A 27,410-nucleotide genomic window follows, 5' to 3' on the forward strand; every position below is an offset into this window, starting at 1 on the left:
GTGCATATTCACTGGTCGGTGCCGCGTGAACAGGGCGGGTTGTGTCGAGGGGCAGTGCTGGTTCTAGGCCGAACAGAAGGAAAATGGGGAATAACCGGCGGTGGGGGGACGCGAGAAATTATAAGCAAATGTGACAAACGGGAGAGCGAGGTCCCAGTCAGTGTGGTCTTAAGAGACATATTTCGCGAGCATGTCTGTGAGAGTCCGATTGAGTCGCTCCGTGAGGCCATTTGTTTGCGGATGGTATGACGTGGATAGCTTGTGCCTCGTGCCACAGGACGGCAGGATGTCCGCGATAATTTTTGATACGAATGTCCAGCCACGGTCTGCGAGAAGTTGTGGCGGAGCTCCATGTAATAAAATCACGTCGCGTAGAAGAAAATCGACGACATCTGTGGCGCAGCTTGTACGAAGCGCTCGGGTGATGGCATAGCGCGTGGCGTAATCCGTGGCCACAGCGATCCACCTGTTTCCAGATGTAGAAAGAGGAAAAGGTAAGAGAAAAGGTAAGAAATGGTAAGTAAGTCCAAACGAAACCGAAAGAATGGTTCCGCGGGAATGTCTAGTGGTTGAAGGTAGCCAGCAGGGAGCGTCGATGGTGTCTTGCGTCGCTGGCATTTCTCACACGCAGCTAGGTATCTTCGAACGGAACGAGTAAGCCCTAACCAAAAAATGTGTCGGCGGATCCGATACGTGACATGCCCAGGTGACCGGCAGTGGGGAGGTCGTGGAGACCGTGGAGAACAGCCGAGCGAAGGTGTTCAGGGATCACAAGGAGTAATGCAGGGCTGTTGGGGTGAACGTTCTGGCGGCAGAGTACGCCATCTTGAAGTGTGAATAACCGAAGTGAACTGTCAGCAAGTGACGATTCCAGGTCGTCAGTGATGATACGCAAGGACGGGTCACGACGCTGCTCGTCGGCGACATGGAGCAGTGGAAAAACAGAGAGAACACAGGCGTCGGTGTCAGTATCAGACGCAGAAGTCGCGTCTTCGGCTGGGTAGCGAGAGAGGCAACTGCGTCCTAGTGTTGGCGTCCCGACTTGTAAGTCAGTGTGTAGGCATGTTGTTGAAGTCGGAGGGCGCAACGACGGAGCCGGCCAGTAGGATCCTCGAGCGACGAAAGCCAACAGAGCGCATGATGGTCTGTGATTATTGAGAAAATCTTGTCATATAAGTATGGGCGGAACTTTGGAACAGTCCAGACGAGAGGAAGACATTCGCGCCCGGTAATCGAATAGTTGCACTCTGCAGTCAGGAGCCGGCTAGCGTAGGCTATAACGCGGTCGTGTCCGTGTTGGCGTTGCGATAAGACAGCGCTGGTCCCATAATCACTAGCATCGGTTCGGACCTCTGTAGGTCCGGACGGGCCAAAGTGGGCCAAGACTGGTGGATTGGTGAGAATCGTGATAAGGCGTGAAAATGCGGCAGCCTGAGGGGCACCCCACGTAAAAGGCACGTCTTTCTTCAGAAGTTCCGTGAGTGGTGGAGCGATTGCGGCGAAATCTTTTACGAACCGTCGGAAAAGAACAGAGCCCCACAAAGCTCCGGACATCTTTGACAGACTGAGGTACAGGAAAATCCGCTACTGCTCGAACCTTCTCCGGGTCGGGCTTTACTCCGGAAGCATCGACTATATGGCCTAGCACTGTAATCTGTCGGCGCCCCAAGTGGTACTTCGGTGAGTTTAATTGGAGCCCACCCTTGCGGAAGACGCCAAGGATAGTTGTGACGCGCTGAAGGTGCGTTTCAAATGTATGAGAAAACACATGGACGTCGTCGAGGTAACAAAGGCAAGTTGACAATTTGATACCTTGAAGCAGAGTCGATCATCCATCCATTCTGACGTGGCGGGGGCATTGCATAAGCCGAACTTCATAATTTTGAATTGGTAGTGGCCATCTGGAGTGACGAAAGGGGTCTTTTCTTGGTCTTGCTTATCGACGGAAATCTGCAAATAACCAGATCGAAGGTCCATGGACGAAAAGTATTTGGCACCGTGAAGACAATGAAGAGCGTCGTTGATTCGTGGTAAAGGGTAAACGTGCTTTTTAGTAATGCGGTGTACGTGGCGGTAATCAACGCAGAAACGCCACGTGCCATCTTTCTTTTTGACTAGCACGACCGGCGACACCCAAGGACTCGACGAGGGCTCAACAATGCCTCTGGCGAGCATTTTGTTTACTTCCTGCTGAATAACTTGCCGCTCTGCCATGGGCACGCGATATGGTCTGTGGTGAATGGGAACAGCATTACCAGGGTGTACCCAATGCTTAACAAGGGACGTCTGACTAAGTGGTCGATTGTGAGCGTCAAATATGTCGCGGTAGGAAAGCAAAAGGCGATATAGGGCGGCTGCTTGGTCAGGTGCGAGGTCGGGAGCGACCATGGGACGTAATGGGCCATCGAGGTTCAAGGCATCCTGCGGGTAATCAGGAGGATCTGGAGACGTGTCGGCTGCAAAATCAGCGACGTGGTCGTCAGTCACTGACCGGAGCATGGCCACCGCTATGCCTTCAGGTAACACTTGCTTCGTCAAGCCAAAATTGATAACGGGGATAGACATCCAATTAGCGGCAAGGGTTACGACGGAGAAAGGCAGAGATTTCGCGCACCACGAGGACACTACGAACAGGTGCGACGACGTAGTCGCCATCAGGCAAGGTTGCCGTTGAGGCCAATTCGACGATGGTTAGGGCTTTTGGAGGTAAGCGTACAAACCCTGCAGTGCAGAGGGTGTTTGGTTGTTCGGGGCGAACGTCTGAAAGAAGAGGAAGCTCGGGGCACTGCGTGCCGGTGGAACAGTTGATCAAGAAAGAATACGTCGTCAGAAAGTCGAGCCCGAAGATTAGGTCATGAGGGCAACTGGTCAGCACGGTGAACAGGACTGGAACTTGGCGGCCAGCAATTCCTATGCGAACAGTGCACATACCCCTGACGACAACAGTGGCGCCATTGGCGAAGCGTGCAGTTCGAGTGACGGCTGGCGTAAGAACTTTTTGAGGCAACGACATAGGTTAGCGCTCACTATGGATACTTGGGCTCCAGTATCAATTAACGCCGTCAACGAACACCATCTACGTCTACTTCAATTAGGTTCGTGTTGGTGAGGAGCGTCAGTGGAGGATTTGGACAGGACAAACGTGATGTAGCACTACCTTCAAGAACTGCATGGCCTAGTTTTCCGCCCGGGATGGTCCATAATTGGTCGGCGACGAATAGCGGCGTGGCTTGTGCGACGAGGACCAACGGCGCTGAGGTGACGGCGAGGGAGCAGGAGGAGTGACACCGGCGGATACGTAAGAGGTAGGAGGCATACGGCGAGGCGAGTAACGGCGAGGCTCGGCATATGGGCGAGGAGACGGGGAAAAAGGTGCTCGAATACGGTGGCGTCCAGGAGGTGCGGCAGTGGCGAGCGACGTGGCCAATGCGGAGGCAACGGAAGCAAAGTCGTCCGAAGTTCTCCACTCGGCAGGTTTGCGGTGTGTGGGAGGGGAATACAGATTGATGTGAGGCGTAGCTCTCGGCATCGGTCGGGCGTCAGGTCGGGAGACGGAGCAGGCAGCAGGAAAACCGAGGTTTGCATATTCTTGCCGTACAACTGCTTGAATGAGTGAGATCGCTGGGGCTGGTTTGTGAAAGGTGGGGTCAAGTTGGCGTGAATGGAACGGCGCAAGACTTGTAGTCTCGACTTCGCGGCGAACAATACGTGTGACGTGCTCATTAACAGGTGGTGAAGCAGTAACGTCAACGCAAGACGACGTCGCAGCCGTGTTAGGGAGCCGGAAGAACTGTGGAACGACGCGGTGGCATTTGGCGAGCTCAAAGTGGCGGCATTCCTTGACAATGACGTCAATGGTGGACACATTGTTGACAACCAACAAGTTGAAGGCGTCGTCCGCGATCCCTTTAAGTACATCGCCGACTTTGTCGTCATCATCATCATCATCATCATCATCATCATCAGCCTGGTTATGCCCACTGCAGGGCAAAGGCCTCTCCCATACTTCTCCAACTACCCCGGTCATGTACTAATTGTGGCCATGTTGTCCCTGCAAACGTCTTAATCTCATCCGCCCACCTAACTTTCTGCCGCCCTCTGCTACGCTTTCCTTTCCTTGGAATCCATTCCGTAACTCTTAATGACCATCGGTTATCTTCTCTCCTCATTACGTGTCCTGCCCATGCCCATTTCTTTTTCTTTTCTAGCTCTTTTCTAGCAGTCAGGTGCCGAACGGTGGGATTTCCAAAGAGGTCGAGGAGCAGCTCCTTGAAAGCATCCCAGCTAGAGATCTCGTCCAGCACCACACAGCACCTTCACCACAATGTTACGCGAAGGACGAGTCAGTAAGACGAGCAACTATTTACAGGTCCTATTTAGAACACCGGTTGCAGCGCTGACCGGTTAGCTTCACAACGCGAGCCCAGTTCGTTCTTCCTCTTTTCTCGAGTGATGGCGCCCACGCGCCTCGTTCAAACAACCGAATATCACACGCGTGTAGCAATATGAAGGAACGAATGAGCACATTTTCCTCGTTTGGCGAGGTTATCGACTCGCTCATGGAGGACGTAGATAGGGCTACTAAGGTAGTATAAACGGAAGCGGAGGTCCTAAGAATGAACCAGCACCTAGCGCACCTGTTGGAGGCCAAATCCTCAATTCTAATGAAGTGGAAAACCTAACGGCTAAACCGCAGGGTGAGCAAAATGTTTGCGGAGCTTAACAGACAGATCGAGAGATATTGCGCGGAGCTCAATAGGCTACAATGGGAGGAGGCGTGCGCGGCAGTAAACGGGTCCATGTGCTCATGAGGGAAGTGAAACCTCCACAAGCGCCCCTAGGTGACGCGCAGACCAAGCGGAATCAAAGGCAAACACTTAGTATAGTCGTACTGAGCAGTCGCCTTTGAATGCGGTCGCTGATGGATACCTCGCAATAGGGCCGACGCAGGAAAAGGATTATCCGCAGATCGAGTGCGCGACGGTGAAGGAGCTGGACGCGCCTTTTACAGAATTAGAGATCGCGGCGGTACTCTACAATTAAAGCAGCAGATATCGGCTCCGGGTCCGGATAAGGTTTCTAACAGGCTATTACGAAACCTGGGCGATAAGGCAGTGGAAATACTAAGGTGCTCAACAGGGTATGAGAGACAGGACAGGTGCCCGACAGATGGAGGGCGGCTACGGTGAAACTCATCCACAAACGTGGAAAACCCCTTCATTTTTCCGACACGAGACCAATATCATTAACCTCGTGCATAGGCAAGGTAGCGCACCACGCGATCTTGAACAGGGTTCGCGGGTACATAGAGCGCAGGGACCTCTTCCTCATAATGTAACAAGCATGTGAGGCCACCTCGGGCATAATCTTCGTTGGCCCGCGAGGCTCGGTGGCCTGCCAGGCTCGATGGGTAACATTGGTCATCGCACCAATGAACACCGACGAGCACAGCTGCTCGGCTGTCAGTCATCGTTCATCACTACCAAGCTGCGGAGCGTCTGTCTTACGCACGGCAACTAGAGCTCTACCTCGTTCACGAACCCGGCGCATCGTGACACTGGCGATGAGTACCCACGGATCGTCCCACGCCACCGCGAGCGGCGAAACACCGCCCCCCATTACTGCCGCCAAGCCGCTGCACGGAAGGCTCGAGCCGTTCGAGGGAGATGGGTTCGCCTGGCCAGTTTATGAGGAGCAAGTCCACGTGTTCTGGGCAAACAACACACCCGAGGCCAAACAGCGGGACATTTTCCTGGCCAGCTACAGGACCCGCGTCTTCAGTCTCCTGTTCTACCTTCTCAAGCCAGCCACGCCGCATGTTAAGACGCTAGGTGAGCTGCTCGCAATACTGCGCTCGCATTTCAACCCAGCACAGTTCCCACTAATGGAGCATTTCCGCTTCAACAACCGGAGCCGCTGGGAAGGAGAGACTCTCCGGCAGTTCGTTGCTGCGCTATCAGGGTGTGCGAGTGCCTGCGCCTTCGAGGACCAGCTGGACTCGCTGCTCCGGGACCGTTTCGTCTGCGGCATCAACAACCCCACCATGCAGACGCGTATCTTGGAGCTTCCCGACCTTTCACTTTGCGACAGCGCTTGCAATGAAAGCTGCCGCCAAGGACGCCGGCGAGATTGTGCGTGCGACTCGCTCACCGTCGGCGGAAGCGGCGGTCAACAAGTTGGCGACAAAGGGCAGTACCTGCGGTCGCTGTGGTGGTGCCCACTTCCCCTCACAGTGCCAGTTCTGTCAAGCACAATGCTTCACGTGAGGGAAAACTGGCCATCTGGCACAGGTATGCCGAAGGGGGAGGACGAAAAGCGGACAGCAGCAACAGCCTGGTTCAAGCCCAGGTTCCATACAAGCTAGCAGCCAGGGTACCCGTCGCAAGGGTACGCGGTGGGGCGTGTGGCAGCAGGTTCCAGTTCTTCCGCGGCCAGGCTTCACGGCCTAGCCGAGGACCCACGGAGTTTCGACATGTGGCTCACAGGGTTTGTTCCGTTGTCTGTGCCACCGTATATGCTGACCGTAGAAGTCGGCGGGCACCCCATTACTATGGAGCTGGACACAGGGGCCAGCGTGTCAGTAATGACCCGGAAACACTTTAAGCGCGCTTTCCCCGGCGTGTCCGTCGAGGCTTCGGGCGTGATGATGCGCCCTACGTCCTACGTCCAGGGTAAGGCCCGGATCAGCGTTCGCTTTGGTGTCAGGCGAGAGGGAGGAAACCCTCCCCCTTTACTTAACCAAGTGAACTTCGCTGACGTTGGTGGGCCAAAACTGGATTCATGCACTGTACGTTCGTCTGCCTGAGTATCAGGAAGCCAGCCTGCATGCTGTGAAAGACGTCCCCAGCCTCCTGGAGTTCAAGTCCCTGTTCCAGCCAGGGGTGGGTACATTCGCCGGCACGACGGCTGGCATCTATGTAGCTGAGAGAGCCTGGCGTCGTTTTTTCAAGCCTCGCCCACTGCCGTTCGTCCTGAAGGAAAAGGTCACCTAGGAGCTGCAATGGTTACAGCGAGAGGGCATCCTGGTGCGCATCAAGACGTCTGAATGGGCCGCTCCCATCGTACGAGTCCTCAAGCTAGATGGCAGTGTCAGGGCCTGCGGGTATTTCAAGGTTACCATCAATCACGTTGCTTCCCTCGAGAAGTACCCGCTGCCCCGGATTGAGGATCTCTGGTTGGCGTTGCCCTGTGGACAGAACTTTACCAAGCTCGACCTAAGAGATGGTTACCAGTAGCTGGTGCTTCAGGATGCCTCCCGGAAGTATGTCAAAATATCGACAACTTTGGGGCTCTTCCAGTACACGCGCTTACCGTTTGGCGTGGCCGGAGCCCCAGCCATATTTTAGAGGGAGACGGACAACTTCTTCAGGGGCCTGAGGCACGTGGCGGTGTACTTGGACGGCATCCTGGTTACTGGCAGCGACGACGGGGACCACCTGCAGAACGTGCACAACGTTTTGGCACGACTGCAGGACGCCGGTGTCAAGCTCTTGCTAGAAAAGTGCATTTTCCTGGCCCCCAGTGTTGAGTGCTTGGGACATGTCATTTTTCAGGCTGGCCTATCGCGGTTCCCCGCAAAGTTGATGCTGTGCTCAAGGCGCCTTAACCCCAGAACATGATGGAGCTTCATAGCTACCTCGGCGTCTGAACTTCTGCAGGAGTTTCCTGCCGAACCTGTCGGAGCATATACAGCCGCTCAATCTTCTACTTCGACATGGTCAGCAATGGGTCTGGAAGAAGGAGCAGGACCGGGCCTTCCAGCACAGCTAGGAAGTTATCACCAAGGCTCCAGTGCTGGTACACTTCGATCCTGCCAAGCCTGTCGTCCTGACCGTAGATGCGTCGCCGTATGGCGTGGGAGCCGTCCTGACCCACCTGGACAAGGATGGCGTGGAACGCCCTGTGTCTTTTGCTTCTCGTCGGCTCCATGCTGCAGAACAACGCAACAGCCAGCTGGACAAGGAAGAACTTGCACTCATGTTCGGAGTCGAACGCTTCCACCACTCTCTATGACGTCGGAAGTTCGAGGCGGTCACGGACCACAAGCCGCTGTTGGGGCTGCTAAGGCCTGACAAGGCAGGTCCCGTGCAGGCATCACCTCGAATGGTACGCTGGGCCTTGAGGCTGGCAGCTTACAGTTACCAGCTGGTTTACCGTTCGGGAAAGGACCTGGGACCTACTGATGCCCTGATCCGCTTGCCCCTGCCAAAGGTGCCCGATGCTGTTCCAGAACCTGCTAAGTGTTCATGCTGGAGCACGCGTACCCGGAGGTACTCTCCAGATCTGTGGTATCGCGAGCGACCAGCCGGGACCGAGTCCTGTCTCAGGTGGTCAAGGGGATGTCCCGCGGGGAGGAACTGGTTCAGCACGCCTATAGCCACAAGGGCGCCGAGCTGAGCTTGTAGAAGGGCTGCCTACTTTGGGGTTCCAGGGTGGTGATCCCACAATGTCTCCGGTCCAGGGTCCTGCAGTTACTGCACGTGGATCATCCTGGCATGGAAAAGACCAAGATGATGGCCTGGTCCCACGTATGGTGGCCTTGCCTGGAGCAGGACATTGTTCACATGGTACAGAGCTGCCAAATCTGCCAGGAGCATCAGCGGGCCTCACGTCATGTGGAAATCACCCCCTGGCCTGAATGTAGATTTTGGGGGACCCTTCAAGGGCCATTACTTCCTGGTGGTAGTGGACGCCTTTTCGAAGTGGCTGTCACCACTCCATCGGCAGGCTCGACCATTGCGGCGTTGCAACAGATTTTCGCTGCCCAGGGGTTGGCGGGCGTCATCGCGTCCGACAATGGTCCTGCTTTCGCGAGCACAGAGTACCTAGCCTGGCTGACGAAGAACGGAATCCGCCGCATGATGGTTCCACCGTACTACCCTGCTTCAAACAGTGCAGCCGAGCGGGTGGTGCAGACCATCAAGGACAGGCTCAAGAAGAGCCAATCTGTGGATTTCCGGGCGCAGATTACACGGGTACTGTTCTAGTACCGGACTACGCCCCACGATGTCACTGGCCGAGCCCCCTGTGAGCTCCTGCTGGGTCAAATAGTCAAGACACTTTGTACGTCTTTCATCCGGACCTCCGATCCACAGCGCTCCTGAGGCAGCTGAAACAGAAGCTGGCTGCTGACCGAGGGTGCCGTCCCGGACGTTTACCGGAGTCGGGAGCTTCAGCCTTCGCCAGGAACTTCCGTCCTTGCCCACCCTGGTCCGTCGGACAGGTCGTGTCTCCTGCCAGTGCCTCATCGCTGCTCGTCCGCATGCCAGACGGGGCCACGTGGCACTGACACGCCGACCTTCTTAGGCCTCTCCTCGGGACCTGGTTTGCACCCTCGACTGCCACTTCAGGGTTCCAGCGCGCAGGAGGACTAGCGGCAACACCAGTCGCTTCCAGCGGAACACCGCCCACCTCGGAGGCGGGAAGCGTTGGCAGTGGTACGGTGCCCGTTGGGTCAGTGTCAAGTCCGGCACCACTGACAAGGCCGACCACTGCAGACCCTCCGGATGGAGCGAGGTTGGTTCAGGCAGCACCCGGCGTTGCCCCACCCGGCCCGTCAGCACCGGTGTCCAGGCGGAGTACTCGACCACAGAGGCTGCTGGACCGTTACTCGCCTGGATAGCAGGAATCGCCTACTTGGATGGGACGGTGGCAGAGCCTTATGCTCTGAACTTGGACGTTTGTCTTTCTTAGTTAACAAACTGGGGGTGAGGGGTAACAAGCATGTGACGCCCCCTCAGGCATAATCTTCGTTCGCCCGCCAGGCTGGGTGGCCTGGCAGGCTCGGTTGGCAACATTGGCCACTGCATCAATAAACACCGACGAGCACAGCTGCTCGGTTGTTAGTCATCGTTCATGATTAACGCTGCGGAGCGTCTGTCTTACGGAGGGTTCCCCGAACCCTCCATCGTTCACGAACCCGGGAGGATCGTGACACATAATAGGATTGGTTTTCGGCCCGGCCTATGGACGCATGAGGTTAGGCTAATGCTTAAGAAGCAAATCTATGGTAGCGGCACCCTAGACGTGGGAGGGATTCTCGCCCTGCATCTAACTAAGGCGTTCGACACAGCGTTACATCGATACATACTGCAGGCCATAGACGTGATAGGCCTGGAAGTCACATTGCAGGCTTTTGTCAGGTGCTTTCTCATAGATAGAACCGCTACTATTGAGGCGGGGCAGATTTGTTCGAGCGCGTACGTATTGGGCGCTCGGAGTACCCCCCAGAGATCAGTCATCTCATCACTGCTCTTCAATATAGAAGTTAAGGGTCTTTGAGAGAAGCCGGGTGGCCTCTTGGACATAGGTCACACACTCTACGCAGATGACTCACGATCTGGTGCTCAAGGGGCTCCCTAGCGGAAATGGAGCAAGGTCTACAAGCTGCTTTGGACGAGACGGAGGCTTACCTCGCGGACACGGGTCTCAAGCTCTCCATTTGTGTTCTTTGTACTACGCAGACAAACTGCAGTGGTGCACGCAAGGCAACGTTTAGCATCAACTCACCACACTCGTATTAGCATAAATGTAAAAAAATTAACCAGTGTAACAAATTGTGTAGAGGTGGATAGACCTTTACGAAACCAGAGTCGGGAATCTGAAAAAGATTCAAGCTAAGCAGTGATGAAATGGCCTATAATATGTTCGAGCATTTTAAAGCATGTGGAAGAGAGCTATATGAGATGGAAGTTTTCAGTTAGCAATCGTTCGCCCCCTTGATGAACAGCAATGACGCGAGTGACACGCTGAGCACCAGGAAGAAATGCAGTAGTCAGTGACAAGCGAAATATGATTGCTAAAATATGGGATATCCCCTCCGCGAAAGGGTGTAAAAAGGCCATCGGTATTATGTCAGGGTCACTGCAGCCTATCACTTTCACTTTCAAAGAGAGATGACGTACCAGTGTACGCTGAGCTATCACAAGAAGCAAACACAGCCTGCAATAATTGTTCATTAAACTAGTGATTTCATAGGAGTTTGTAATTTAGGTGCCGTTATGCTTAATTTTATGAAATCATTTGATCTTGGTACTTAGGTATCGCCAAAACTTGCCCAGACTCGATTTCATAAACGTTGGCGAAGTAACTGTGAAGAACCTGCTTCTTATCGACGATAGCGTGTCTTATATCTGCTCCTTAAGGTTAGCTGTCTCATTTAGGTTTCATTATGTCCTCATCACATAGTCGTCGTCATGTCGTAATGGCATTGCAGGTTCCCTGTACTGCGATCTGGAGGACGACGGTGTATGACATCTAGCAATAACAAGACATGGCGATCTTTATTACAAGTAGCTGTAGATTTGAAACAAGGTACTACAGCATTGAAACACAAGTCGAGGCATCTTTTCTGAAGAAATTTTCACAAGGACATGGCAAGATTTATACTGTAGCCCTTTTTACGCTCGCCTTTCGCCTCTGTGGTCCGTAGCTGCTTCAGTTTGAATTGGTTTCAGCTTGAAGACTTTACTATTCTGTATAGAATACCCTAATGGGTACATGAATAGTCAATAATGAAACACGAGTTGACGTCATTAGCTTGGCTATTTACGTATGTATCTCCGCATGACATGTGAATTTTCGCCCTTGCGAATATCGGCCTTTGTGACAAAAGAAACGCTGTAGCCTGTACCCTGTTGCGCTGTTAGACATACGGCAGTCATTGCACTTCCACCCTCGGGTTTGCGTTGTTTTTGCAACATGGGTATTGCGGGAAGCACAGTGGAAAAGTGATGCTTCAGTGCGGGAGGGCACATTAGTATTCTGCAGCTTTGAAATAGCTTGAAACCTGTGAAAACAGACTGTATTTACCAGTGCTGTACCGCACAAAAGAAGCACTTAAGAGTGAGCGAGTGCTTATCGCTGCCTTATGGTTCGCAACTGCTTCGTAGATGACAGAGCAGTTTCATAGTTTCGCCAATTCTCAGCAGTATAATAAGCTGCGTCAGATTCAAATAGAAAATGAAATATACTTTTGCGCTAGAAAAATGTGCGAAGTAGCAAATAACAATATAGAAAGCACTGCCTCTCGGCTAGAGGAGGATTACTCAAACCTAAATTTGATGATGATGAACCATGTTTCCTGCTTCACTATTCTCCTCTGTTTGCGCAGGTTTGCTTTCTGTCCGCCCAGAAAATATAAGTTGGGTAACGGTGCCACAATACAATTAAGATTTCCTGAGGCAAGCGCTGGAACGTAACAAGCCACAAGGCAACAGGAAAACCTATTTTAGTTCCAAAAACACATCTAAAGGTGGCAGATACTTACAGCCCCCGCCATTGTATTTTTAGCAATGGAAAAAAATAAATAAATAAAGAAAGAAAGCTGGCCACCTTTTGCCATTCACAGGTGGACTTCGTTTTCTTGGTTATTTTCCAGCTTATACATGACGGTGGTTCTTCCACGAGTAGAAACTGGCATTGGCGTAAGATAAATAATGTAGCACATCACCTTCCATAAAACCAAAAAATGCATCGCTGTATCCTACTTCATGCGCGGAACAATTGTAGGGAAAAAATCTCAAGTATTGCGCGCGTACCGGTGTCGACTTCCCTTAGCTGTAAAGTGGATACACAGTGCGTCCAAAGTGTCGCTCAGCAAGCTTAAAAAAATGTGGATATTTTTGGGGGGCTAACAAACCCAATTACGCCCTGTTTACAGTCGCGTTCAGCAGTAGTCAACCATAATTTAGTAATGAGGTTCAGTCAAATGCAATAGGTTATATAATTTCGAGACTGGCCCGCACATGAAAATGTCCATTAAATTGTTGTAAAGAATAAAAAAAAAACAGCGAATTGCGAAGTGTGCAGCAATTTATTACTTTCGGGCTTGCGTTTTTGACTACTTAAATCCCGCGCACAACGTCAGAACATAGCATCATAATGAACCCACTCACCCCATCAAAAGCTGCACTCATAAAGGTTCACTGTCAAACTGTGTACCCGATAGATGCAGCATCCTTAATATAGAAACGAATTCGCTACATTTCAGAAACAATATAGTTGTCGTCCTTGAGGTGCAGATGAATTTCGTCTTTGATGTCACGCCATCGTCATCTATGATTCATTGCCATTCGAGTCTCTTCATGCCCCATTGTCCTCATACTTTAATCGTCATGCCGTCGTCCTGATTCCATTCTCGTCGTGCCATTGTCATGATTGCGCCATCGACAAAAAGTCATCGCAATATCGTCAACATTCCGTCGTCAGCATGCCATGGTGTTATTTTGTCGTCGTCATGTCGTCTTGGTCATTTTATTGTCGGCTCGTTGTCAGCACACCAAGGTTGTCATTTTATCTTGCAGTTAGTTGTTGAAATACTGTCGTGGGACTTATTCATTTTTGTGAAGGAAGACCGCTAAAGTAGTACATTGTGCAGTAACAGATGCCAAAATTTTCCACTCCCCATAATGTCTGCAACGCCACTGTTTTGCCTTTATATTGTAGCCGCAATGTAGCATAGTAAATACCGAAATCCAAACGTACCTTTGGGAATCGGGATTAACTCCTTACACTTGTTTGTATTCAAGAGTAATGTGACTGTCAAGGACAACATTTAAGAATGGTGGTAATTCGAGGAAGGTGGAAGAGGGCGCACGACAAAATGAACTCGCATCCTCATAACGCGAATATCAGTGTTCTCAACTTAGCCGTCCAAGATTGGCACCATGGGCCACATTGTCTCTCGTGTGACAGAGTTCACATCCTAAATTTCAGTCCCGACTCACCCTGTGATGACTGACGACGAGGCATCTCGCTTATAAGGGTGGTCTCCCGACACTTGACGGTCACTGCAGTGTCGGTCGACGGACAGACTAGGCTTCTGTTCCACGCCTGCTAATATTTTCAGCTGATTTCTCACCATCAGGCTTCAGCTGAACTACTTGTAAGGCCTATTGATTTGTCGCAAAATTTGGCCACCCTGTGAATGTTATAGATTTTTATTTTTAACACGGCAAAGTTATTGCTGTCCTAATTTCCAGTAGTTGCACTTTTTCCCGATGCCCGGATTTATGTCAGCCTCTGTTCCCATTGGCACGTTGTGGTGGCGGCAAAGAACCACAGTGGCACAAATAAAGTCACTAAACGAACTGTTTATTGGGCGAAATTGGGCCCAAGGGCACAGCTAACACTCAGCAAAATGATTGCGGCGAGCACACTCGCAAATAGCCGAAACCTAATCGGCGGGTCAAACGCGTCGCCTAATACATGGCTTGATAAAAATTTACAAATGTTTGATTTACGACAGTAGCACACTGGTACCGTAGAATACGGGTATCCGAGGAGTCATCCAAAGCAACCTGGTGACTAGATGGCGGGATTATTATTCTCCAAAGCTTTATAGCATTATTTGTTAGAATCGATGGAAGAATGGAAGAGTGTTATTCTTATTAAACTTGAGTGCGGTTACGCAAACATCAAGTGCTGATTTTCAGGTAGCCCATCTTGATTCAGTGGGTAAGTTTTTGGCCAGGTGAATGAAAAAACGTTTCTTTCGGTTTACAAAGCAACTGAAGTAGAGTCCATACACTTGAGGGGTTAGGATAATCATGCGTGTTGGTAATTGTTTAGTAAGTTCATTTACTTTACCTCAGAACAAGTACCAGTTCAAGGTGGCCGGCAGTCAAAATCTGGAAAGACTTCTACAAATTAGGATTAGGTTGATTCTCAGCTAATTCTCTGCATCCTATTAGCTGAGATAATGTTTCGAATGCCAGTCATTCTTGTTTCCGACTTCGGTGATCAGTAAATATTTCGTGGCTTAGCTGCATCGGCTCATTAGTTGGGCAAAGAAATTGGTTTGGAAGGAGCAGAATCTGTGGGTGTTTAATTTTTGGCAAGCTTTGTTACCATTATTGGAAGCTGAACAACCTTTCTTCAATGGTAATTGCACTTCGGTTCATTAAGCTAGCAGTAGTATTCGATGACTAAGGTGGTATTCTGCTTATATGAAGATCATGAGCTAAACTTCCACAAGAGCAAGCTTCCGGCAGTTAGAAGATAAGCTTCAAAAGCGCCTTTGAAATTTCGACCCACAATATAAAAATGTGTGCTCCTTTGGATTCAAACGCTGAAAAAAAAACGTTCAATCTTTCGAGCTCACTGCAACAGCCAAAGTAATCGTATATAAACTTGAGTATCTTATGAGGGTGATTGTTTGGGACAGTTGGTTTTTCATTTTAGAATGTGCGGTAGCCCTGCATTGCAGCCCATGCGGATGTACCCCTGTGTTTCTAAAAACAAAAGTAATAGTCACACATAGGGATGATCCAGCGCGCGTCATCGTTGAATCGGTTAGCAAAGCACGCGAAGTACGCCTGTGCGTAAGCCATCCCTGGCTTTATCACGAAAGGACATGGCACTCTTAGACAATGGTAGCGCGAACAGTGAGCGGTGATGTAATCTTTAAATGACTTTCACCATTATTTTTTCCTCTTTATTACTTATTTTTTACATATATATTTTCACGTCGTTTTGTTGTTTTTCTATATAACGCCTTGTATCAGGCAATAAATTTTCAGTTAGCAGTAAGCACTTGTCCTCGTTTCTTCCTCTGTTCCCTGCCCGCTTCTTGCTGTACCACACAGCATAAACTTGCGGCCAGCTTTTGCGTGCTTATGGGATCCCAACAATGCGTAATTTTTCTCCTGTATTTCAAGGTTGAAGTCGTTTTATCGCCAGCTGTGAGGATGAAGAAGCGGCTTCGTAGGCATACTTCAGACACTCTCTATAGGTTCCCTTTTTTCAGCAGCAGATGCCCAGGTAGGCTCTTACCTAGAGCTTTTTGCCGTCTCGTTTACGTACAGTGGCCAGTTTATCGGCTACACTTACAGTGATTGCCATAAGACATGTTCCATGGGACAAAATATATGTAAGCATGTGCGCTCCAGTAAGAAAATAAAAATACTGAAGGAGCAGAACATGATGTATTTCAGAACGAGTATGCTTGTAGACTACTGTGTTACAATGCAATAAAAGTCGTAAATAAGAAAACTTAGTGTACATGGAAGGCGTTCAGGTTGGCACATAAGCATAAGCAAAACCTTCTGCAAATCTTATTTTTAATAATGACTGCGTTGTTTTCCTCTAGTCCCATTAGTATTGCAAAAATCTGCTCTCTAGCAAGTAGTATTACATAGTTAAAAATACAGCTCAAATACGTAATCTGCCTTCACCATCACATCTATGGAAACATAGAAGGAAATTCTTAGAAACTTGCTTAACTTCTCTGACCTTAATTTCAGGTCGTTATTAAGTTTTCTCTGCTTTATTAAAGGAGATATCGTGGATCCCTTCCATGGTTTACAGGCAGCTTGCGCATATTCTGCCAGATTATGGAGATGCAGAAGTTGGAGTATTTTTTTTTTATTTATTTACAATACTGCTACTCTCATTTGAGAGCGTGGCAGTTGGGCGATACAGTAGACATGTATATGAATACGCATTTAGCCAGAACAGTTAATTGAAAAAAGGAAGAAAAAAAAAAAACGATTGCCCGAGGATGGTAATATAAGAAAGAAGCTGAGTTTAGAAACAAAAATGCAAGTTTTCACATGACAGTTAATTAACATGATACTGGCAGTTAAGAACACGTAATTAACTAGTTTATACATAAAATAGGAGCGAACTGAAAGATAACACTTAACGCGTGAAGAAATTTTAAAGTTGTGTGAAGGGATACGCTTTAAAGCATACACTTTGAGAGCGAGAAGACACGAATGGAAAAAGAAAGAACAATCTAGGCAAGCAATCAGCAGGAAATGGCAGTTACAACAATTATCTTAGGACTAGCAGTAGTACAGTAATGAAAATTTATTTTGGGAACACAGTGTACCATATGTCCACATAACGACAATCAAACAAAAATGGATTCTGGCCTTTTGTACTCTAGAGTTGTGTCCCATAAATCTAAGTTTCTTGTGCGACGCATTAAGCTAAGCATAACTTTGATTTGGTAATAATTCAAGTGAAATTACTTGTTTTCCATGTATATATTGGTTAATCAATGTCCAGATAACCACTAATTTTATTGCAGTTATTCATTGTCGTAGCCAGCTTCTCAGCATTATTTCCTCTCAGTACATGCACCTTACATAGGATAGTGTTTGACCTTGAAGGTTGTATAGGCCTGGGCTGCGCGCACATAACATAGCATTAGGATAAATATGAAAATACCCATCAAACACCTGCGTTGCAAACATGTACTAATGAGTATTTAAATTCGATGAAGTGAATATTTCTTGGCTAAAGACCAACGAAAGTAAGTAAAAATATACGAATATGTTTATATTGTAATGAATTAGATGGGTTTATTTACATATTGATAGATCCTTAGCGCAGCGCAAGGAACAGTATGGTCATCCAAGACCAACAGGCAGCGGCCAGCTCCTCGCGCAGTCCTCTTTCTCTTCCTTCGGCTGCGCCGTGCAGCGTGACAATTTGCTTGGGGCAGACGAAGCTCTTCGAGCGAGTTACATAGCCCGATAGTCGCACAGTTTGAGTCGAGCCTCGTGAGCGACTTGCGTTGTACATGAGCGCCGGTTGTGCAAAGTCACTCGAGCGATGACGTACGTCACGTTGCTCAAACGTCTCCATATGATGTATGGACCAGTGTAGGTTGCGGGGAATTTTGTGTACAGCCCCTTTTTCTGTAGAGGTGTCCAAAGCCAAACAAAATTCCTAAGAGCAAATGTGACGAGCACACGCTGACCGTCATAACGAGCCTTGGTACCAACTTGAGAGCAAATGGTTCTGAAGAGGGCCAGTCAACGCGTTTCTTCGGCACGGTATAAATTCTGGCCTTTTGTAGAGTCATCATGGGAGCACCAAGGAAGATAAAGCTTTGGAGGTGGAAAGTAATGAATTAAAGAAAGGCACATAGCCTGTGACCTCGTGCTTGGCAGTATGGTAAGAGTACGTAACAAACGCTAAGATAAATCTCAAGTTTTGTGAACTGTGAATAGATAATAAATGCAAAGTATGTGGGTTAGGGTGAGAATCACTTGCTCAGTGAGGCCGTTTCTTTGCGGACTGTAAGGTGTCGACTGTCGGTAATCAGATACACAAAGACGTAGTAGTTCTTCAACAACGTCCGAAGTAAACTGCCCTCCACAATCACTAATCAAAACCTGTGCGGCACCGTGGTGGAGAATGACGGAATGAAGCAGGAAAGATGGAATGTCAGCTGCTGTAGCCTAAGCGAGCACCGCCTTCTCAGTATACGAGGTCAAGTAGTCCACATTCATAATTATTCAGCGACGTCCGGTAGTAGCTTTGGGAAAGCTACGTAGCAAGTAGTCGACACCGAGTTTTTCAAATGGCAAGGTCGATGGCTTAACTGGCTGGGAGGCACCCCCAGGATGCGCCATTGACTGCTTATGGCGTTGGCAAATGGCACAGCTGGCAACGTACTTCTTCGCCGTTTTCCATGGCTTGAGCCAATGTAAACGCTGGCGCAGTCGCTGGAGTGTGCGAGAAAAGCCGGCGTGGCCTGTTGGATGTCATCATGTATGGCGCGAAGTATCATAATCCTCGAAGTATGGAGAATCACGAGGCCAAGTGGAGCGCCTTCAGCAGTATAATTGTTACACAATAAATAATAAAAAACAATGAAATGTGAGCCTCACGCAGATGACTGAGCGGCGTCAAGAATAATTCTAATGGAAGGGTCATGCTGTCGCTCACGCTTCAATGATGTGGCGTCAGGAAACTCTGCAGAGATGGCAAGGTGTACTCACCAAAGCCATCGACCGTATTTCGGTGCGATAGCGAGCCCGCTGCGACAGAAAATTTGTATTCTTGGGTTCTATGCTGGATGCGCCCCCTTTGGCGAAACTTGGAATCTTCATGAGCTCTGGCGAGGCCACAAGTTGCAAGAATTAATGGTACGAGGACAAAGTTTCTCCCTCGGAACGTGTGCACCTAAATTCGTTTACCTAGATTCAATTTCGGTAGCTCGCATCCCTTGAGCGTTGCTTTATGCGTGGTAGACAAACAGGAGCTCACGTGATCATACCGGCAGTCCATGGTCAGTGTCTTCTTTCACTTATTTGTCATTCCCACGAGTCCATTACATGCACAAGCAAGTTATCAAACAGATGCGCTTAGTACAACATTATAGTCACGATAACTTGGTTGATAACCACTTTAAACTTTACAAGATGTACACTGAATGTGTGTTAGACGAATTTGTAATGTATAACGTTTGGCGATATACCACGGGAAAACGTCCCCCCTTCCCCCCCCCCCCCCGTCTTTCCCCTGGATTGGATTGGCGCTGCTCGCTACTTGCTTGCGCTCGCATTTCCGAGCGCAGATTGGTGCACACCTGCATTTCGCACTGGGCTTTCAGCAGATCGCTCATTGCTCCTTCTCTTTCCCCCGGATTTAATAGGTGCGGCTCTTCACATGCTTGCGCTCGCATTTCCGAGTACAGATGGGTGTGTGCCTGGTTTTCACACTGAAATTTCAACAGATCGCTCGTTTCTCACTAGAAAGTAAGGGAGGAAAGCATGCGATACATAAACAGAAGATGGAGGGCCATTGCTCTAAGCACATTCTTCTGCTTAAGCGAGGGCTTCATGATATTTGTGTGTGTTATATTGCCTATCACCAAAATACAGTATTTGAATTGCAATTCAAGTAATGCGTGGTATAACTCAAGCTTTGCTTTTACAGGTAATAAATACTGAACTTTTTTCATAATTCTAACTACACGGGCAAGGTTACCTTCTTGATACTCAGTGTGAGCATCCCATAACATAATTTCATTAAGGTGTACGCCCAGCGTTCTCACTGTGTTTGTAATTTCTATGGCATTTCCTCATAAGGTAAGAGTAGTGCTGACAGAAAGAGCGTGATCTTTAACTCTGAAAATGTGGTTTTAGTTTTCTTTGAATTTATAAGGAGATCATTTTTGAGAGACGAAGAGTACAACTTGTCTAAGAGACGTCCCCCTCCCCCCATTGTAAGCAACCACTCTTCCCAATATGCATATCATGTTAGTTTATTATTTCACCTTTTCGTCTGTATTGTTCTGGGCTGGCCATTACAGTTTAAAACACTCAAAATCAATAAAAGTGACAACATCATTGCCGCTGAGAAATGACACCAGCCTGGGCTGCTTATGATAAACATAAGCATCTGGGGAACAGAAATTACAAATCCAACGCTCTTTTATCTCGTACTTCCGGAATAAAGTGAGGCGGACCGTCCAATGTGTCGTATCTTTCTAGTTGCTCACTCTGCCACTAACTATTGCACAAACATTCTGAACATTGTGATTCCATGCGCAAGGATGCCTAGAAGACCACAAAGTCCGAAGGTTGTTTTCATTACTGAACTTCTGGAAAATCGCTGCTCCATTCTCAACGGTATAAGTGGTGCACCATTGAATGTATGCTAATGTATAAAGGAATATTTTCACTGTATTTAGCGAAGTCTGCATGGCTGACAATTGAATATAATTTAATATTGTTTCATACAACAGCTGCAATAAATATTGGAAATTAGGAGCAGGTGTTAAAGCATGGGCTCCCAGTTATTTAACTACTAGCGAAATATTCAAAGCAAGATGTTCATGAAGTAGCGCTAATCACTGCTGTATTTCAATGCCTGTAACTGCAGAAAATGCTAAATCCACAATAAAGTCGCAAGGAAATCAGCCAGTTGAATTGTTAGTAGGGCTAAAACGTAAACATAAATGCTGAATTACAGGTAAGAATTGGAGCGTGCTTTTTTATAGTTATGTTATATTCATTCTACAATATGTGCGTTAAAATGCGAGGGAGTGGCAAGAGAAAGAATAGGGAAGGGGCAGGTTGAGCAGGCGTTTCGGGTGCCGGGAAGCGAAGTGATGTCACTGGGTGTGGCATGACTTGGCTTCTCTGAAGAAATTTCTCTGAAGAAACGTTCTCGTCAGAATTTGTCTTGCGTTGCAAAGAAGGTCATGTCCTCATACAGGTTGGATTCTGTGTTCCGAGAGGCTAGACAATATTCATGCTTAGCAATTTTCAACAGGAATTGTTTACGGTTGCCAATGTCCTGTGGACTTGTGTATGTTGACCAAAATCGTCATTGGGTTAATGCATTGTTAAAGAAACACTTGTCATCCTTGAATGGTTTTGGGGCAACTGCCAGCGCATAGGAGGAAATGGGGATGCCATCTAAACAGAGAGGTACCGATTTTGTTTAGACACCGCAGCGAGAACACAATGGAAATATTGGAGGCCTTGTAATAAAAGGGAAGAGGACAACTACACTAGCTACAACTACTACACAACTACACTAGCAAGCCACTAGCTGTACTTAGTGGAAAATAATTGTGGTTTATACAAGAGCACACTTTTCTTTACCTTGGATTACTGTCGATAAATTTTTCTGTTCTTTTGGTTCAGTCCTGTGACTGAATGAAGGGGAAATCTGACATCCACCCGTTCGTAGCAATTGCTACAAACGGGTGGGTGTCAGATTTCCCCTTCATTCAATACTTCTCTCCACCTTGCGGGTTTCCGCAGAACTACTGCGTCAGTCCTGTGACTGTTTAAAAAGCACCCTCCACACCAAAAAACATGGGCTATCTAGAGAAGCATGGTGGACCCTACAAAAACCAATATGGTAGTGAACACCACCTTCGAACAATTAAGCAATAACTTTGGGGGAACAGACGCTGAACTTGTAGAGCACCTCACGACGACATATCTTAACACAGAACAGACATCACATACGGACAACACATACGGAATCCACGTCGTGGACATACCCAGGCATCAAAAACGACAAACTCGATAGCCCCAGAATGGTGGCAGAGGCTATGATACGGAACTTAAATCTCAACACATCAGCTGAACGAACGGACTTTCTTAACGACAACGTATGCAACCCACGGGAAAGGAAGGAAGCTAATACAATTCTCATACTGAAGCCAGCAAAACCCAAAAACATTCAAAATCTACAACTCGTATCACAAACTTTGTGCATAGGAAAACTTTTCGAGAAGGCAGTCCAAACGCGCCTTAGCAAGCATATAGAATATTGAGGGGCCTTAAATTTCCACTCTCCATGTCCGACTTTCGACCAAACATCTTAGTGCAAGGCGTCTTCTTACTCTTGAAAAAGAAGGCAATCAACTCCCCAAATGGAGGCAACGATAGTACAATCCTACTACGATTCTCGACATACTTGAGAAAACTGAATGCGGAGAATGAGCATACAATTACAAGTCGTTCTTATAACACAGAACGGCGACGGTATGCATAGGGTTGAGATCCGTACAGATCACACTCTACACACATCACACATCACAACAAAGGAAGTCTGTAAGGCGCAATCCTATCCTCGCTCCTCTTCAGTGTAGGAATGCAGAAATTGGCTGTAGCTCTCGGAGAGGACCAAGACCTGGGGCTCACCATATACGCAGACGACATCACACTATGGGCGACCAGAGGCTCATACAGGGAAAAATAGGACACACTGCCGAAGGCGATTCAGAAAGTAGAACACTTTTCTGGAGAAGCAGGCATGAAATGCGCACCGGAAAAAATTAAATACACGAGTGAGAGCGAAATACACGAGGAGGACTTAGTGCCCGGACATAAGCTTAATACTGTACGGACAGCGAGGTACAAAAGCTCAGAATACTAGTCATGTGGACACAAATCAACGGCAAGGTATCCCCACTCCGCTAGAAACATTAAAACAAACTACAATGAATGTGGCACGAATGATCTACAGAGTCACAAAAAAACAACGAAGAGGCTTCAAAGAAGCCGAGACGGTCAGACTCGTGCAAGCATTCTTTATAGGCTGGGTGACCTATAACCTCCTTTTTCAGATACTAAATGAGATCGAAACAACCAAAGTGAACTACATCATCTGGGCAGCGTTTAAGGCTGCCCTGGGGCTTCCAAAAATACGAGCACCGAGAGTCCGGAGGCTCTTGGTATTTACGACTCATATGAAGATCATTCCAGGGTAGTGATTGTGGCAAAGAGAGATCGTCTGAATTCGACAGAACAAGGAAAGGACCTGCTGAAAAAGGTGTGATTATCCCCTGAAAGCGCAGTACGGCGGGGAAGAAACAGTTTTACTACCCAGACAAATAGGAGCGAAAATTCTCGTTTCACCAACCTCAAACAATATGAGCATATAACACCACCAAAGCAGAAGAAAAGCACGGTCAAAGGCTTTACAAAACAAATATGGATGAAATCCAGACATATACTACACGGATGTGCGTACAGTGGTAATAGACGAATTCACAACAGTGGCCCTCAATTGGTCGACAGCAATAATGACCTCCATTCGTAACCCTTTGACCTGCACTGCGGAGGCAGTAGCCATAGCACTGACCCTTCGAGATGCAGAGGCAAAAGAACAATTGTCGTGATTGGGGCCATGTCGGACTGCCAGGCAGCACACTGTTTGTTCATGATGGGTACCATCCCGCACAAAATTCACAGAATGCTAAGCACCGCCCTAGAATTGAACCATACGATAATGTGGTGCCTGGCACACTCTTGACTCGAGGGTGGCCCGAACTCATCGAGGAATAAGCACGCGAGCAACAGTCAGTCTTTTAGAGGAGCTCCCCATCCATCCCCACAAAACACTCAAAAACCAAAGCAAATAGAAACAAAAACACATCCACCCACACCCCGACCTTACAGGAAAATACGATAGGGATTGGCAGCGTATACGGACTAACACATATCCACCTCTTGAAATGCTCAGTTAGATACATCCTGCTCTCTGTGAAGATACATGTCCTTGGTACGGGGAGTGGCCAACTCTTGCCCACGTGACGTGGACGCGCAAACTAGTGCCTCCAAATTCCAATTCGCCTCTTGACAAGTAACAGTGACAAGTAACAGGCAGTGGGAGGTATGGCTTGCGGTTTAGCGAAGATCGAGAGCCAGAGAGCTCCTCTCATTCAAGCGCATGGAACCGCAGAGACCCTGGACTGAGGGACCCTCCCACCACCCAAGACCACCAAGGTAAATAAAGTTTATACTACTACTAGTTCTTGACACCATGTGTGTGTGTTTTCGACTTTTGAAGTGGCAAGATTTTGCCTCTTTGATGTACCTGGAAGTGGCCGTCATGCGGGTACAATTTTTATTACCACCAGTTCTGTTTCTCAATTTGTTCTGTTTATATATATGCTTGTTCTTTTACTAATAAACTTGTGTTTATGAGACAGTGCTTGCATGTATACCTTACTTAATTCTTGCCTCAATTTGTGCGCTTTTGTGTGCGATAAACATGCCCCAACTAACCCAAGTTTCCCTGTTGCAGCATTGCCTCGTTATGTAGAAAGCTGCTTTGCCAGTTTAAGCACAAAGCAAGCATGCCACCTAAAGTCCAGCTGTAGCATGATTGTGCAGACAACTATTGGTAGATCTTTCAACAGGCTAGAGCCAGTTACTTGGAATAAAACAGCCCAAACAAAAGAATTGGGAAAGACACGATGAAGCATTGGCTTCAAGTTATTTGCTGTTGCGTACTGGTAGACTTATATCTCATGCCTGCATTGCTGTGTTACATGTCAGCCAATCACAGTCAGTCTTCTCTCTCCTAGAGCATGCACACTTTTTCCTTTGCAACTGCACCCATATTTGCAGCCTCATTACTTTTGACAATAAGGCTGTTAAGGGGGACTTGACGGTGGTGAAGGCAGACAGCATGTAGCGGCATGCCCCATGTTGAATGTAAATTAAAGAATCAGCAATGAAGCTTGTTCTGTATCGGTCAGTCGGTCTGATAAGATTTTACCATCAATGGCGTGTGCCTGACCGGCATGCAGCGTTATTTATAAAAGTACGCTGCTGCCTCGAATAAGGAGCTTTTTTTGCGTTGCTGCCGTAGAAGCGTCTGTCTGCTGCTTAGAATAGAACATCTGGCGTCGAGGATGGCATCCGGCGCGCAGCAAACCGCCGCCGGCCAGCAGCAGTCACGAGGCTGAACCGCCTACGGTGCAAGGCGACACGGCGCCCTTGCAGCCACGAGTTCATCGACGGCCTGGAGCAGCGCAAGAACGTCGTGAGGAAGCAAGGCATCACGGAGCCCTTGCATGGACTTCATTGGCTGGCTGGAGCAAGCGAACAAGAACCGACAGTACGGACAAGGCACATCAAGTAAATCGGCTGGGCAGATAAGTGAAATTTGCTCATTATGGCAGAACCCGGAGTGGTCCGAAGCTTGGCAGAATGAGAGAATACAACCAAAAAATCGGCAACATACGCCCGTATTTTGAACGCTTCGAGAACTACGCAGACATACATGATGTCTCTGCAGACAAAAAACTGAAGTTGTTTCTGAACGTACTCGGCGCGCAAGCATATGATGAGCTAAAGAAGAGAACTGTGCCTCATTTGCCTTCTCAGAAGACCTTCGAATAAATTAAACAGCTTCTGGAAGCTCATTTCAGCCCAGCTCACTCAATTATCGCAGAGCGTTGTAAATTAAATCGCCGAATGCAGCGAGAAAATGAAAGTGTCAAAAATTTCATCACTGAACTGAAGCATCTTGCAAGAGATTGCACTTTCGGCACGTTTTTAAATGATGCCTCAAGGGACAGTCTGGCGGCTGGTCTGCGCGACGAGGAAACGCAACGGGCTCTTTTTGCACAGGCTGACTTGACGTTCGATCTGGCGTGCAAAACAGTGCTAGAAAAAGAGCTAACAGCACAATAGGCGAAGCAAATGCATGAGTTTGACGCAAAACCATGCAGCGTCAGCGTCATTCAGGGCGAACATTACCGTGATAACGAAAAGAAATCGAGTGCGGTTGCATGGTCAAAAGTTAAGCGAGAGGAAGAGTGGCGAAGTGCTTGCAGGCATTGCGGAAAGCGTCATGCGGGAGCAAAATGTTGGTATCGGAACCACACCTGCAGAAATTGTAACAAAAAAGGGCATTTGCAAGCCGTCTGCAAAAGAGGAGCCAAAGCAAAAGCTGTCAGATATGCCGACACCACGGACGACTAATCTGAAGACTTGAGTTGTCAAACTGTGTTCTACTCGGGCTAAAGTTCAAGGGGCTACAGCGTCGACCTGAACATTGAAGGGAAGACTGTTTCGCTGATAATTGACACCGGGGCAGCGGTCACGATCATACCAGAGCAGTTGTATAAGCAGTATTTCCCGCATATCAGATGTGTGCAATCAAAGGTGTCGTTGAGCACTTAGACAGGAGAAAAGCTGAAGGTACTTGGAAAAGCAAACGTCTTAGTCAAACAGGAAGGAAGCGAGATCTCTTTGCCCGTAGTGGTAGTGCAGGGAAACGGAACGCCGATGCCCGCTCTCATGGCAAGAGACTGGCTGGAAAAACTGCAGATAAACTGGAAACAAGTATACAGTCTGTCCACGGATAGGCCACTGGAGCAGAGGGTAGGAGCTTTACGGAAAAAGTATCCCGAGGTTTGCAAGAGCACCCCGGGTGTCGTCAAAAACTTCGAAGCTCGCATCTTTGGCAAGGAAGGGGCTCCACCAGTGTTCTCAAAAACACGACCAATACCGTTTGCTATCAAAGAGGAAGTAACAAAGGAGTTGGAAAAGCTCGAGCAAGCCGGAATACTAAAGACGGTCACGAAAAGTGACTGGGACACGCCTCCGGTGGTGGTCGCGAAGAAAGGCGGCGCAGGATTAAGGTTATGCGGCGACTACAAGGTCACAGTTAATCCTGTTGTAAAAGCGGACCATTACCCTTTGCTACTGCCGGAAGATTTGTATTCCATGCTCGCCGGAGGTAAAATATTTTGCGTCCTGGAACTATCACAAGCCTATCAACAAGTGCCGTTTGCTGAGGAAAGCAAAGCGCGCTGCTAATGGTGAATACTCATCTCGCATTATTTCAGTTTCAGCACCTTCCATTCGACATCTCTAGCGCACCCCGTATCTTTCAGTCGTTAATGGACGAAGTCTTAAAAGGGATTCCAAGAGTGGGTTGCTATATCGACGACGTCATCGTCATAGGCGACAACATCGACGACTGTCAAGCAATCCGTGAAAAAGGTGCTTCAACAACTGTGAAGGCACCATATTACCGTAAAAAAACAGAAGTGTGAATTTTTCAACCAGTCCATCATTTATCTGGGACACAAAGTGACAACAGATGGCATTTTTTTAACCAGAATAAAGATAACAGCAATCACGGGAGCACCTCAGCCAAGCAACGTAACTGAACTGGGAGCCTACTTGGCCTGCTGAATTTCTACGCAGAATTCATCAAAGATTTAGCTACAGTAGCTGCACCAATTATTGTGCGACCTGCTCAAAAAGGACATGAGTTGGGTGTGGGCGGACGCATGTTCAAGATCATTCGTGGAAGCCAAGCAGCGCCTCATCGACAGTCAAGTTCTGACTTTTTACGACGTCAAAAGGCCAATCGGTTTAAGCTGCGACGCGTCGGCCTAC

The 27,410-nt window shown here is 48.3% G+C and overlaps 1 protein-coding gene across 1 annotated transcript in view; it reads left to right on the forward strand.

Moving 5' to 3' along the window:
- The first annotated feature begins 8,861 nt into the window (after positions 1 to 8,861).
- The window catches only part of LOC140212947 (uncharacterized), a 35,215-nt gene continuing 16,666 nt past the window's right edge, over positions 8,862 to 27,410 (forward strand). Inside the window, exon 1 of the mRNA XM_072284051.1 lies at positions 8,862 to 8,975. Coding sequence (XP_072140152.1) covers positions 8,862 to 8,975 — 114 coding nt within the window. The remainder of the gene's footprint in view (positions 8,976 to 27,410) is intronic.

Source organism: Dermacentor andersoni, chromosome 8 (assembly GCF_023375885.2).
Source record: "Dermacentor andersoni chromosome 8, qqDerAnde1_hic_scaffold, whole genome shotgun sequence".
Classification (NCBI taxonomy): Eukaryota; Metazoa; Arthropoda; class Arachnida; order Ixodida; family Ixodidae; genus Dermacentor; species Dermacentor andersoni.